This window comes from Cyprinodon variegatus, unplaced genomic scaffold, assembly GCF_000732505.1.
Source record: "Cyprinodon variegatus isolate N-32 unplaced genomic scaffold, C_variegatus-1.0 Scaffold244, whole genome shotgun sequence".
Taxonomy (NCBI): domain Eukaryota; kingdom Metazoa; phylum Chordata; class Actinopteri; order Cyprinodontiformes; family Cyprinodontidae; genus Cyprinodon; species Cyprinodon variegatus.
Genome location: NW_015150697.1, coordinates 680,029 through 694,399, shown reverse-complemented (window position 1 = coordinate 694,399; position 14,371 = coordinate 680,029). Strand labels below are relative to the sequence as shown.

At 38.5% G+C, this 14,371-nt stretch overlaps 1 protein-coding gene across 8 annotated transcripts in view; it reads left to right on the top strand.

Moving 5' to 3' along the window:
- The window catches only part of frmd4a (FERM domain containing 4A), a 127,229-nt gene that overhangs the window by 83,144 nt on the left and 29,714 nt on the right, over positions 1-14,371 (top strand). For all 8 annotated transcript variants that reach the window (XM_015381912.1, XM_015381913.1, XM_015381911.1 and 5 more), the window contains 3 exons: positions 2,703-2,768; positions 9,263-9,357; positions 12,358-12,450. In XM_015381912.1, the coding sequence (XP_015237398.1) occupies positions 2,703-2,768; positions 9,263-9,357; positions 12,358-12,450 (254 nt within the window). Of the gene's footprint in view, positions 1-2,702; positions 2,769-9,262; positions 9,358-12,357; positions 12,451-14,371 lie in introns of those variants that run through there.

Below are 14,371 nucleotides of genomic sequence, written 5' to 3'. Positions count from 1 at the left end.
TGATTGGGTTGCTCCTTGGGGTTGATTACCATAGATCTGCTTGGCAATCTGAGGTTTTCTGTATTATATGTCGATTCAGAAAGGTTGGAAAAGGGTAAAAACAAAAAGAGTGTACATGTGCGAGGCTGTGTGCACAGGTGCACCCAATCTAAACCATCAAACCACATGGGATCTGTGTGTGTGTGTATGGGGGGGAAGGTAAACCGAGTGTATTCTTGCACAGAGCATTTAGGACAGCTCACACTGGCATGAGAAATAAGACATCCAAATGGCATTTCTTCACCCCTCTCCTTTTTTGTCCCCCTTCGTCAACATCTCTTTGTTAAATCTTACTCCCAGGCCTGAAACTATTACGCAAGCTTAGACCAACTGTGAGAAAGTAGAAGAGCGGTTTTTAACTCCTACAGTAGAAGTGTTTTTGACACACCCTTTTTAAATTGCATATGCCCCAGGTGGTCTGCTGGTGTTTGAGGAATCACAAACCAGTTGCACTTGTGTGTTTATTTGTTGTGTTGATCAGTTCTTATCATTAGTTACTTAAAGTATTTCTTTTGTTGTCTTTTTTTCCTTATTCACTGTCCACCAACCCTCTTCCTCCCCATCTTCCAGATGTGAGGGAAGTGTGGGAGGAACTGGAGGGTGTTTGTGGTCCTTGGGGTCCATGCTTCCTGTGAAATTTTAGAGAAACTCCACACACCAGCAGGATGCAGCTATGGAAATACTCTTCACTTTGCTTCTTAAATCTTGCTTCATTGTAAATCGGATTTGCTGATTGAAACCCTGCTTCAATTTTATGTTTTACTCTGTGCTTTGTTTTGCATGTATAATGAAAACCTTTCTGGCAGGTTTGTTTTGGTAGCTGTAGCTCATATTTGAAATGTTTACTGTACCACAGTTAGTGGTGTCCCCTTTGCACCTGCGTCACTGTTTACATGTGAAGTAAAGTGCACACAGATATAGATAAATCTTTGTTTCTGCAGCTCAGCAAACCTGATGTCAGCAACAGAGACAAACGCTGTTGTGAGCTTTGTCAGCAGCACGCTCTTTAACTGCACAGTTTTGCGACTGTAGTTGCTCATGTACTGATGGGTAATGGATTTCCTGCTCTAGGAGGAATGTTAAAAATGCCTGAGGAGGACAGAGAGCAGGGTACTGTCTCTTTTGGCTCATTGTGTGTAGATAACCCTATTAAGACTTCAATGAAATCCCACACAGGCAGAAAAAGTTGCCAGATCTGCAGCATGCTTTACTTACTAATGTAGAGCTTGTTGATGTCTTTTTTTACATTAAGTCAGTTAATGAGTGCTGGTGAAGATTCTCAATCATCTAGGTCATAGTCATTACAAAAAAGTTAAAAAACAATCAACTGGAGTTTGTTTTCCAAGTTTAAAGACACTTCGCTTCCCATCGGGGAAGCTTTTTCAAAAGCTGGGAACACAGTAACCAGAACAGAGGATAACACAAAACTTCAGGAGAGAATGAAGAGAATCCAGCAATGAGAAACTGCAGAGGAGGCGTATACGTATATGAAAAACAGAACAATGATTGTAGTAATCAACTAATTGGGAGCAGATGTGAATAGGAGTAGCTAGAAGGGAGTTAGGGAAAATGAGAGTGGCACTATGGGGCAGCAGAGAATACATCAGGGCTTAAATATAACTAGGAAATAACTTAAATGAAGCTAAATGGGAATTAAACTAATGACTAGAATATACAGAATGACCCAAGGGGAGGATAGGAGAAGGGACTGGTGATAACATAACTATGATGCCATGGGTAACATAACCTAAACGTAACTGTAAACAATGAATGGCAAAATAAAACTGGAGCAAAGACTAAAAAATGCTGAAGAGGAGTTCACTGAATAAAAAGCACCAAAAAAGGAATAGTTAAACTAAGTATTAATTCAAAAGTGGTATAAATCTTAACAACAAACACAGAATAACATAAATCAAAGCATAAGTGAAAACTTGAACAGATCAAAAAAACCCAGAGCAGCAGGAAATGTAAATTTGTCTAACTAATTCCTGTATGGTCTAGATATAAAGGCAGTTATTAAAGTTCACTCGTTAAATAACATTAGATGATCATTTCTGAAGATAAACATGTCCTTTTTACCATGGCTCATATTTGTAAGATTCCTCTATCTTTAATAGATAAAGTAACATTCTAACACGCATTTTCAGTCATCTAATATGTTATTACCGGTAGATCATAATGTAAAACATGAAAGAATTGAGCAATAAATGGAAAAAAAAAACTATTTATTCTGATTCATGAAAATAATCATGAAAATTAATTAAAAAGAAAAACAAAACACAAAAAAGTTTAAATATTTAAAGAAATGCTTTAGTAATCTTTATTTAGTGAATGATATCAGATATGAAAACATTACTGTTTAAAAAGAAATATATATCTTTTTAGTAGGTCATGATTCCAAAGTAAATGGATCCTTTATCAGATTACATAGTCAGAAGTTTAGATTATCATTGTATTTTATAGTTTGTGGCACATGCAGGTAATAAAAGTGAGTTTGGGCAGTGTTTTTTTTTTTTTCGTCAAATGTCCGAATGCTTTAAAATCTGACATAGAAATCAAGCTTTTGCTGTCCAGAAAAGTATACTTGCTTATAGTGTAAATAAATAGCTAATTTATAAACAACAATAGTAAGAGTAACCATTGTCTGTTTTTTTGTTTCTCAGATGACAGAGGGAAGGCGGTGTCAGGTCCATCTACTGGATGACAGGAAGCTGGAGCTCCTTGTACAGGTAAATGCTGCTTCTCTTCTTAAGATGCAGGTCTTGGAAGTGCTTGATTATTGCTGACCAAGGGAAATGTGCTCGGCAGTAAGTGACGCTGCACTTTCTTCCTGCTCACCTGATCTCTCTGCTCCACGCTGAAGACAAACCTTGCAGCTCTGATTTGAAGCTGTTAAGGTTATGCGTCAACTCTCAATATTCCTCACCATGCATTACACCTAAATATTCCTTCCTTCCTTCCTTCCTTCCTTCCTTCCTTCCTTCCTTCCTTCCTTCCTTCCTTCCTTCCTTCCTAGATGAAAATGTATTCAGTTCAAGCTTACAGCTTGACTCCTTACATCCCTTTGCTGGCTATAGACTGGCAATTAGCTAGAAAACTAGAAAGAAAAAATAGAATAATTGCTCTTGAACAGTAGAGAAGGATGAAATGTATTTAAAAAATGGAACCGAAAAAGTAAATGGTGTACTGAGGAATGGAGTGAAAGGAGATGAAACTAAAGGATCGGAATAGAGAGGAGAAAACGGTAGGCAGAGCTGAGAATAGGTCTGCTGACTTTTTGATTCAATTACTCTGCCAGAACTGATCTGCTCTTTCAAATTGGTAGTTTGTTCTGCTCCTTTGCCACTTACTGTCTCTCTCTCTGACTTTGCACTATACCCACTACCACAGATTTTCATTCTCATAGAACAGGACTTCATAGAATGGCATAGATTAGGATGTTGATATTGTCATTATACAGCGCTAAAAAACTAAACCTCTTAACTTAAAAACCAGTTAATCAGAGTCTAGAGGTGATATTTTCATCATGGAAGTTTGAACATTAAAATCAGTTTTTTTTTTTTTTTTCTCCATCTGTCATGATCCTTGTCTGCAAGTACACCATTCATATCCTTCTCCGCTAATCCTGGAAACATGTTACTTAGCTCCATCCATCTTCCTTTCAGCTCTGACCCGATTTTTTGTCTTTGCTAAAGAAAATCATCCCTGAATCATGATGTTGCTTCCATTATCTTCCACTCTTGGTAGTATTTCTTCATGTTTATGTGAAGTTTTAGGTTTCTGCTTCACATGTCAGTTTACATGTAGGCCAGGTAGTTTAATCTTAGTCTCTCCTGACCAGAGCACCCTCCTCCATATGTACTGTGTCTCTAAGGCTACGTTCACACTGCGGCCTGAAGTGACCCAAATCCGTTTTTGCCCAAATGTGACCTGTATCTGATCTTTTTATGGCAGTCTAAACAACACAGATCTGATTTTTTCCAATGCCATCCAGGCCACTTGGCTATGTGGTCCAGAATCTGATACGGATCTGATCTTTTCAAATGAGACCTGCGTCTTGCTACGCAGAAGCAGGAGGAGAAACAACCAAGGTGGAAGATAATGCGGAAAGAAGGTTTTCTTTGAACCATCTTGAAAAGATTGACCCTTTTAAAGTTGGGAAAGATCGCTACATGTGCTCCAGCACTAGCATCCATGTTTACTTCCATAAACACAGAGCCTGCTTGCTTGTGACATCATTGCGTCCTCTACTGCGTAAGCGGGACACTTGCGTTGTATGAATGCAGTTCACACAGGAGATCACATGTAAATCGAAATTTCACTAAAAAAGTGTAATTGAACAGTAAGGCCTGCAGTGTGAATACAGCCTAAGTGGCTTGTGGCAAACATTAACTTTAATCTTGATGGCTGTCCATAGAGGCCAGATATGTGAAGTCCACTACTAGTAGTTGTTCTCTGAAAAGATTCCTCCACTTGAGTTTTAGATGTCTGCAGTTTCTCTGATTAAAGGTCTCCTTGTTCATATTGACAGCCATTTCTTGGTAGATTTACAGTTGAACCATGTTTAGATGATGGATTGAACAAGGTTCAATGAGATGTTTAAATTACACTAAAACTCACCCTGATCTGCTTGATCAACACATTTTCGCTTCCGACTCGTGAAATACTGACGCTGCTGGTCAAAGAGAGGTGGCTGCAGAGTGGCGCAGCGGAAGCATGTTGAGCCCATATCCCATAGGTTGATGGATTGAAACCATAAGGGGAGTGTTGGCCTAGTGGTTAGAGCAGTGCATTTGTGCTCTGAGAGGGTTGCAAGTTCCGAGTTTGATTCCCAAAGCCTGTACTCTGGGTCCCTGACCATTAACCCCACACTGATCCCTGGGCGCCACACAATGGCAGCCCACTGCTCCCCAACAGGATGGCTCAAAATGCTGAGGGAAATTTCTCCAATGTGAGATCAATAGTTAGATTATATTATAAACCTCACTGTCCGTCATATACTGATTCGGCCGAGGTTCCTCGCTCATCGTATATTGACACACAGTGTAAAAGCTAGGTTGTGGATGTTGTATCAAGTGACACAAAACAATTTTTTAAAACATTTTGGCCTACACGGTTATTGCTGGTATCTTTAGTAGTGTATGGTAATGTGTAGAGTAGTTCTTTAGGTTTAGGAGTTAGAGTAAGAAATAGATTAGTTTTTTACTTTGCAGTTCATAGAAAATGTTCAAAGTTCCTGCCATAACCTGTCAGGCACCCTGCGTGTTATTAAATGACTAAAGTCGTAATGTAAGATACTGATGCAAAGGAGGCTTGACCAAGCACCTGTTATTGAAGCGTTGGGAGCGAGACTAACTTGGCTTGATGTGTTCCTTGATCTCCATTGCCTCTTTTTTTCAGTAACATTTATAAACAAACTCTGAGGCCTTCACAGAACAGATTATTTTACTAATCAATTAATCTGTTGATTATTTTTCCGATTAATCTATTAATAATTGGATAAAAATAAGTGTCCTTGTTGAAGATTTATTTACAGAACTAAACCAAGTTAAACTAAAAATTTTTCCACTTGAGATACTCTGGATAGAGCATATCAACAGAAGAAAAAGTTTTTTTTTTAATCTTAAATACAAAAATTTTTTTTCTTTTATAATTACTGTAAAATTACTCCTTTAAGTGAGATGCTCTGTCTGCTAAATCCATACTTTAAAAGTCTGTATACTCCAGTTAACTAAATTAATGTACGATTATTTCAATATTTATCTTATTAGTTATTTCAGTTTTATGTTAAATTTATGTTAAATTACACACATGTCAACCATTATTACTAATTAGAACACTTCTCAATGCAGTTGGTTGCAGCAGATTTTATTTAGAGGGATCACTGTTGGGTGGGGTTAATCTAAATGTACGTCACACTTTTTGAACCATGCATCAGTGTCCGCCCACTTCCTAATTATGTGCTACCATGTCTTCTCCTATCAAAGAAAATCTCAATAGAATGCACTAAAGTAAATGTTTGGAATGCCTAGGCTTCTCAAAATAAATACCAAATAAACTAATCATACGATATATATAAATTATACCAATAATTTACGTTTGCATGATTGATTGTTTACCTTGTGTGTCTCTCGTTCTAATGAAGCATAGTTTCACTCTGCATGATCAACCTCCACACACCTTCCCCTTATTGTTTCTTGAGCGTATTGAGTTTAGCATGAGAGCCCAATGACTGAAGAGTAGCAAGCCATAGAAATGCTAATTTCCAAGTCGAACATAAAAGCTGCAGTGTGGGAGCACTTCGGTCTCAAACGGATAATATTGTTTTATCAAAATAATTTCTGAGACTATTCATCATCCAGCAACATTTCTTATGGTGCCAGAAAACCAAGGTCTGTGGTGGGAAATCTGAAGAATTTCAACCTGATGGGATTACTTTATCACACCTTAGATAACTTGATGTCCTTACTCTAACACAGTTTGGGACTCCAGGAATGTCTCTGATAGATAATTTCAGTTAGTGAATCATAATCGGAACCGTCCTGAAGGCACCAAGGACACATGTGGCTGTCTGCAGGCAGCTGCCAGCAAAGCAACCAAACTGCATCAGTGTGTTTGTGGGTAATCTTGAGTGTGTCTCCTCCTTACACTCACTGCCCTGTAATTCTTACAACGTTAATTACCTGTGATGCTTAGAAGGCACAGGCTGAATGTCTATTAGAGGTAATGCTGTCTAAGCCAGCAAGGAGATGCTCTGTCTGATAAAAGGCTATTCTCTGTGGATGTGTGTGTGTGTATTGCCTGTCATCCGCTGCCTGTATCACTGTTGGTGTCTTTCTCAATATTATTACAGATCTGATATGTGCAGTGTCACAAACTGAATTTAGAGCGTGCTTGTGGAAAGGTTGGGTTCTTCACTTTGAGAGGAAACTCAATTTAGTCGTTATGTTCCCTAAAAGGCAGTCAGTTTGTTTGGTGTTTATACCAATATGGAGGCAAAGAGCACCACAAAACTCAGAGTCTAGCTGCTGGTGTTTCTTTTCATTTTAAAATCATTTCCTTCTAATGTTTATCTGTACAACTGGGATTTATTTTGTTTCTATATCAGCTTCCTAATGGTGTATCGGCGTGTTTACTTACGTTGCTCTGCCTTTCTATCTGCTACCAAAGGGTTGAGGTTGTTCAAATAGCCTCTGGTAAAGAGAGACCCCCACATTGTCTCTCCCAGACTGAACCAAAACATGTATTACTGCTAATGCTATAAAGATAGCCTCTTTCTAAACCCTAAACACCAGCAATGAGTGGAGCCCTTCAAAGAGTGCACTGTTGATGTTTTATTTGAAGAAACAATAGTGCCAATAAAGATGTGGATGAAGGCACCAATTTATTTTGAGTCACACATGTCAGATTTAAACACGGCAGTCAGTACTCAGAGAAAATAGGTGCTTATTTACTTCTTTGCTTGAAATCTGGATATAAAACTTAGCTTTAAAATCTTTCTTTTAAAAGGCCGTGGACTTGTTAAAGGTGTGTGCATGCAAACACGTAGGAATTATCTTAGAATAGAAAACTGTCAGAGAATTATGCAAAGATTCTCTTGGGATATTAGACAAACTACTTTTCATATCCAAGTCAATTTAGCATCAGTTTCCCACCATAGACCTTTATGTTTGGTGCTATTCTCTTGAAGAGCCACAATCTTTAGGCTCGGAGATGGAATGGATTTTGTCCACAATAAACTGTCTGTAATTTCTGAGCTTTCTATGTGTAAATACATTTTTCTCTTTATGAGATTCTGAAGTTGTTTGAATTTCCCTAATGATTAAAGCCGTTCATCATATCCTCTTCTGTCATTCATTAAATAAATAAAACACTCCAATCACCCTTATTAGTTACAGAATGTATTCCTGTAATTTGTGCTTTTTTAAAGTAGAGAGGTGCTTAGTTTGTGAAATGTCTCATCATATTTCTCCAAATTGTCCAAATTCATATTGCTCTTAAACCTGTCTGCCTTCATCAAGATGCTGACTGCTAATGACTACACATTAAATTTTAACGACCGTTACTATTTGTTACTTTCTGGAAAGAAAAAAAAAAGATTTTTACCTGATAGATTACATCTCAGTGACAGCACGATTATAACCAGATATATACGAATCGTCTAATTATGGTAGGTCCAGCTTTAATCCCTTTAATGCAAGTGTTATGCAAGATGAGTCCACTTTTAATCTTATCCCAACCCCTCCTTCAATTCTTATCTCTCCAGAGCCTTTATGTGTAGCAGGATAACTGTAATAAATGTAGGCAGCGTCCCTTTATTGGATCTAGGTCAGTGCAGATGTGTGTGTGTGTTTGGGCTGTATGACATCACCTCCTTTTCTCTAAATAGCTCTCAGTAGCTTCTGACACAGAACCTAGTGGTGCAGGAAAGGGATTGGATGAGTCTACTGAAACTCCATGCTCATCTGCACTCGAATGTCTTTGCATGGCATGTGTATCCGAATTTCTTTGCATATTTGTTCCTATGCAGGATATATCCCTCTTGTTCTGATTTTTTGTCCAAGTGGCCAAGAAAGACGTCTTCCTTATGTGTGTGATGAGTGTATGAATGTAGGCAGTGTGGCACACCCATGGTTAACCTCAGGGTTGGGCGTACTGTTACTCAGGATGTGACAAACCAGCAGCATATGGCCTTAGTACCTCTCCTCTGCTTGGTTTTAAGATGATCCCTTCATTGCAATGCTAAATAGTTGTTATGATAAAAAAAATCTAGCCATCATTCATTAGGTTAGCTAGTGTGCTAGCTATAGCCATGTCTGCAATACAGTGATTCAGCTGTAAACCATGACGCTGCAGTGGAGGTGTGGATCAGAGAAGGAAAGTAATGGGAGGGCAAGGGAAGGACAGAGTACCTGCACTGTCAGCAGCATTTACAAACTCCATCCATCTTTTCTGTGCTCAACCCTCTCACTATCCTATACCAAACTTTTCACACATGCTCAGTTGCTGTTTTTGCTCTATATTTATTTAACTGCATTGTCATTTTTCTGAATCAGTAGCCGATATGATGGTAGCAATAGGCTTCAAATTGACCTACTCTAAATGAAAACTCTCATACTGTATGGAAAGTTATGGAACGTCATGAGTAGACGGTTCTAATTGTAATCTAACTAATCTGCAATCTAACTCAAAGTTATGTTTTGTTCTTTGTTTCTCTCTGTAGCCCAAATTGATGGCAAAGGACTTGCTAGACCTCGTGGCCTCTCACTTCAACCTCAAGGAGAAGGAATACTTTGGAATTGCTTATACAGATGAAACGTAAGGCACACTGAAATTGCATTAAAAAACAAGCTGTTTGTGCATAAAGAGTTCATATGTCATCTGGATACGTCTTAAATATAAGTGTTTTCCAAAGCTGGAGAGAACATTTGAGAATCGTAGAAATATTGATGAATTGTTGATAAAGTTCTGTATTGGTTGGATACTTTTTTGCACATCCTTTCAGACTATTTATTTAACTTGGTGAGGTTTAATGTTTTAATATGTTCTTTGCAGAAACCTAACAATGGGAGGATATACACTCCAGCCTGTTTAAAGGCAAATTTAAGAAACTTTACCATCATACATGCTTTATTGTACATATTTTACACCGGCTTAAACAAACCCACTGTGATTTAGACAAGGCAGACAGCACTGTGAGGACCTTGTCCTTTGATTTCTCCAGTGTATTTTACACAATTCAGCCTGACTGTCTTTGTGAGAAACCCCAGAAAACTCAGGTGGAGGCAACAACAATTGCCTGGATCAATGGCTGCATGACAAACAGACCCCAGTTTTTTAGACTGAAGGGTCAACTGTCTGGTCAAGTTTTCAGCAGCACAGTAGCACCACAGGGGACGGTACTCTCACCATTCCTTTTCACTTTATACACAACTGATTTCCAGAACCAGACAGAGTCCTGTCATCTGCAGAAACACTCAGATGACTCTGCAGTCACTGGGAACATAAAACATGGACAAGTAGCTGAGTTGCAGCTACTTGCTTAAATGGAGAAATTTGGACGCTGAGTCAAACGCTGTTCAAGTTTCTTTGACGCTTCGAAGCTATGGCTGCTCCGCGCTGGTTGTTTATCTGCTCTGTTCTCTGGAGAGCGGCTTTTACTCTGATAAGTTTAAAAAATAGCTTTAACATGTTTTTAAGTGAGAAAGACCACCTTAAAACATCATCTGTGCAGTCAGTTCATCAGAATAAGGATCCTACTAAAATATACCGTTCTTGTTAGGAGCACCAGACCTCCAGCATATCAGCGGCCTGCAGTCTTGGAACTCCCCACAGAAAGCTCTCTGCCCTGGCCAGCCTGTGGGGGAGTTTAGCGCAGCAATAATGAGCAGAGCTCGCTCTCTTTTCCTTGTACATAATACATTCTCTTGGCTTTTTTCTTAAACCTTTGAAGTTTAACCCCTTTATGTATTTTTCATATGCAGACAGCTCTGCAGAAGCGATGACAGCTTGCATGTAGTGTCTGTCTCCCCCAAAAAACTCCTTAATCGGCTCTTCTGATTGGTTGACGCAAAGTCCAGTGAAAAAGTTCAAATTTTTCAACAACAAAAAAAACCTATGAGTTACTGCAATGTTTAATTTCCCTTTGTGATTGATAAAGTATTTTTTTTTAATTTTACTGAATTATGTTGTAAAGGGCTGATGAGAATTGATGCAGATAGCTTATGATCAATGTTCTTACAGTAGGTTTAAAAAATAATTAGGCATATTAGTTTTAATACCCAATAAACAATGCGTTGCTTTAAACATAAACCTTAATGAAACAGAAACATAACACCATAGTATAATATAGATCATTTTGATCTATTGTGCAACTTCTTATATTTTTCTATCTATTTAATAGGGTCAGAGTTTTGTTGGCTTGAGCTCATGTTGGACTGACCCTGTTGTTAGCTTAGATGTTGCAGTTAGAGAAATAATAAAGTAAGAGTTTTAGATTACTTTCAAATGTTGGGCTGGTTTGTTCTTGGTCTGTTTTAGTGAAATGATTCAATTTAATTTGAAATATTACTAAATATTACTATTTAATCTATTTAAAAAAAATCAGTCTAGCAAATCATGAAATGTTTCTTCTCTTATGGAATAGAAGTGGTTCTTTCTGGTTTGCTTTTAGACAGGCAAGATTCTGCTGTGCTTTAAATGCAAAAGAGATAAACAAATTTTATGGCTTTGTGGCCTAGAAAGACAAAGCACCATCGCAGGATGGTCATGCAAAAATCTAACTGATTTGCATACAGTCAAACATCACACCTTGTTTTCTGCTTTGCTCCAGTGCAAATTCTGCCTAGGAAGACTGACCTTTCCTCTTCACCCTTACATTTGTCATAGATACTGTTAGCAATGCCAACCCACTACAGCAGTCCACTTTACTCTGGAGGAATCGCATCATTTGTTACTTTTGTCCAGAGAGAGCATATACTGTTCAGCTGTCAAGAAGGGTTGGGGGCTGGGTGGGGGGAAAGAGGATAGTATGAAAGGGATGCTGCACAGGAGACCATGCAGGGTTACCAGGGCGACAAGCTGTCGCTGCAGTTTTTTTTCTCCAGCTGTAAATAGAGCCATGCAATAGTTAGATGGGATGTCTTACCCTTTCAACTTCCTTCATCATTTCTCTACATCTTCTTATAAAGAATTGCTTGCAGCATCAACCTAAAGACATGTCAGGATGTGTTTCGTTGGCTTCATTTTTTTATGTTGAGCAATTTCTTTAATTCTTCTGTCAGAACATTCCAGAAGAGTTGTTTTTGCCACTTAGTAAACCTTTAATTGTTTTAATGTTTCCATATTTATACTCAGTAGTGGTTATGATTTAAGATGAAAACATTTAAATTTTATTGTTGTATATAAATTCTGTGTGGTTACTCTTGTCAGTTGTGTTGTTTTTATTATTGTCAAAATACTTTGTGTTGGAAAAAGGATCAGGACTGTCTGGTCCAAATATTCATAAAAAAATACTGTAGCACCCTCCTTGTGTGTAGTGAGTGTGGATCATTTCAATTTTAAATCAGCACTAGTAATGGCTCGTTAGATATTGTGACCTCATTTAGAAAACTGATGTCAGTAGCTCTGCCGCTGTGGTGTATGAAGGTGCCCCATCTCATAAAAAAGTCATTTATATTTCCATTCTTTAATGTTTCTTCTCAGATTACACAGTCTAAAGTATTAAATTGAATTGCAATGTGATGAATGTATATAAATCTGTCCTATTTGCCCAAACACCTTTAGTTAATAGTATTTACTGGTTGTTATCCTCCACAGGGGCCATTTTAGCTGGCTTCAGCTGGACCGAAGGGTGTTAGAGCATGAATTCCCTAAAAAGTCTGGTCCTATTGTTCTCTACTTCTGTGTCAGGTAAGTCTATTTAACTTTAACTTCAACTTTCATGATTTATCTCCTTAATAGCCGTGTGAAGAAAAGGTAAAGTTGTGTGTGTCAGCATGTATGTGCTTTTGTGCATATAGTAGATTTTTGAGTAGTAGGGAAGGATTAATAAGATAAGTTATGAAATAGCTTTGACCTCAGTGCTTAACTTCTGCCACAGTGTCGTTCAGCCAATCAGCAACCTTTTACTCTGCCTCAGTATGCTTTGCATGTAAATCTTATGCAAAATGCCTTGCTGAAGCAAGAGTACTCTTTAAAAGAAAGAACTTCTGTACAGAAGATCATCAGAGAGATTTAATGATTAGACAAAGTGAAGGGCAAAAGGTACTTTTAAGTGATTTTGTTAATTAAGGAGGGAAAAACTGCTGTGAAAATTGTTCTTTCAACGTTGGAGGCCAGAACTCCAGTAAAGTAATTTCAATAACTGGAAATCTGTTGTTTTTATCGCTATGGAGGAATTAAAGCCCCCTCTTATTTCCTAAATTATTCTAATTCCGGCGAAATTTAAGTTGTTATTTTTTCAAGCATGAACAACCTTTTTAAGATGAAGCCTAGGGATTGGTACTGTTCACATCAGAACTGATCCTCAGTATCTGGGAATCAGTGTCAGTACTCAATATTCGTTACCACGCTAACATTATCTTGAACACTAAGCCTGCTAACTTGGAGCAGATGAAGATGATAATGCAGCTTCCTCACATGCCTCTTCATTGTCCCTGTTTACATCAAATGTCTCAAATATTTCTCCTTTTGGCTGCTGCATTCGTGCTAACATGACGAACACAGGGGTTGAAACAGTAGATCTGAGGCTCTCTTCAGCCTTGACAAAATGTTGTGCTTAACCAGATGTTTCCTCAGATTAGATATAATTCCTGCACTACGCGTCAATAATATTGCAACGAGTGTAATCTACGTCCGATTTTGAGAGACAAGGCACTGTTTAGTTGGCCATGCATGCTTTGTTTACTTTACCATCGATTATTGGCGTCATCATGACCTATTCATTTCCCGTATGGAAAATCACCCGCTTTTCCACTCTCTCCGTGTCACAATTATGTATTTTGCTACCAAAACATGGCACCCTTTGTTTTAAGCTTAATTTATCTCAGGGCCACAAACTTAAGGCCGTATAGGGTTGGCCTAGTGGTTGAGAGCAGTGCGCTAATGCTCTGAGAAGGTTGCAAGTACCCGGTTCGATGCCCACAGCCTGCACTCTGTGTTGCTGAGCAAGACACTTAACCCTGCACTGCTTCCCGGGCGCAACACAATGGCAGCCCACTGCTCCCAAAGGGGATGGGTTAAATGCAGAGAGTGAATTTCCCCATTATGGGACAATAAAGGGATTTAGACATGGGTTGTTCAAGATTTCCTGGCATGGAGCATACTTTTTGCTACCAGTTACAGTGGGAATTTTGTCCTTGAACAAACTATAATTTATTTTTATTTTCAGAAAAGCAGCTTAAATCATAGTCTTTGCTAAAAACAGATAGTAGCCTGATGGATGCAAAGAACCGACTGTATACCAAAGACCTGTTCTCTGCACATGCTCATATTTAAAGAACGATAGGTGCTAAGAGTGATGTAGATTTCATCGATACCTAATGTCTTACTCAAGACCTGGTCTGTATCAAATGTCAGGCACAGAAGAGTTTTAAATGACAAAGTTTGTATGTGGTGGCAAAGGGTTGGGCAGGGTGAAGGATGAGGGTCTCGCTTTATGTATTTACATAGACTAATAGGTGTTTGAGGGTTGGAATGGGTGGGGGTGGGGGGTTATTGTGAACTTTGACACCATTTTGAAGCTGCAACCCCCATTTCCCTCTAACACAGTTCAGACTAGACGCTAACCTCAATCTCTGCAAATGTCACACTGGGTGAAACCTCTTTCAAA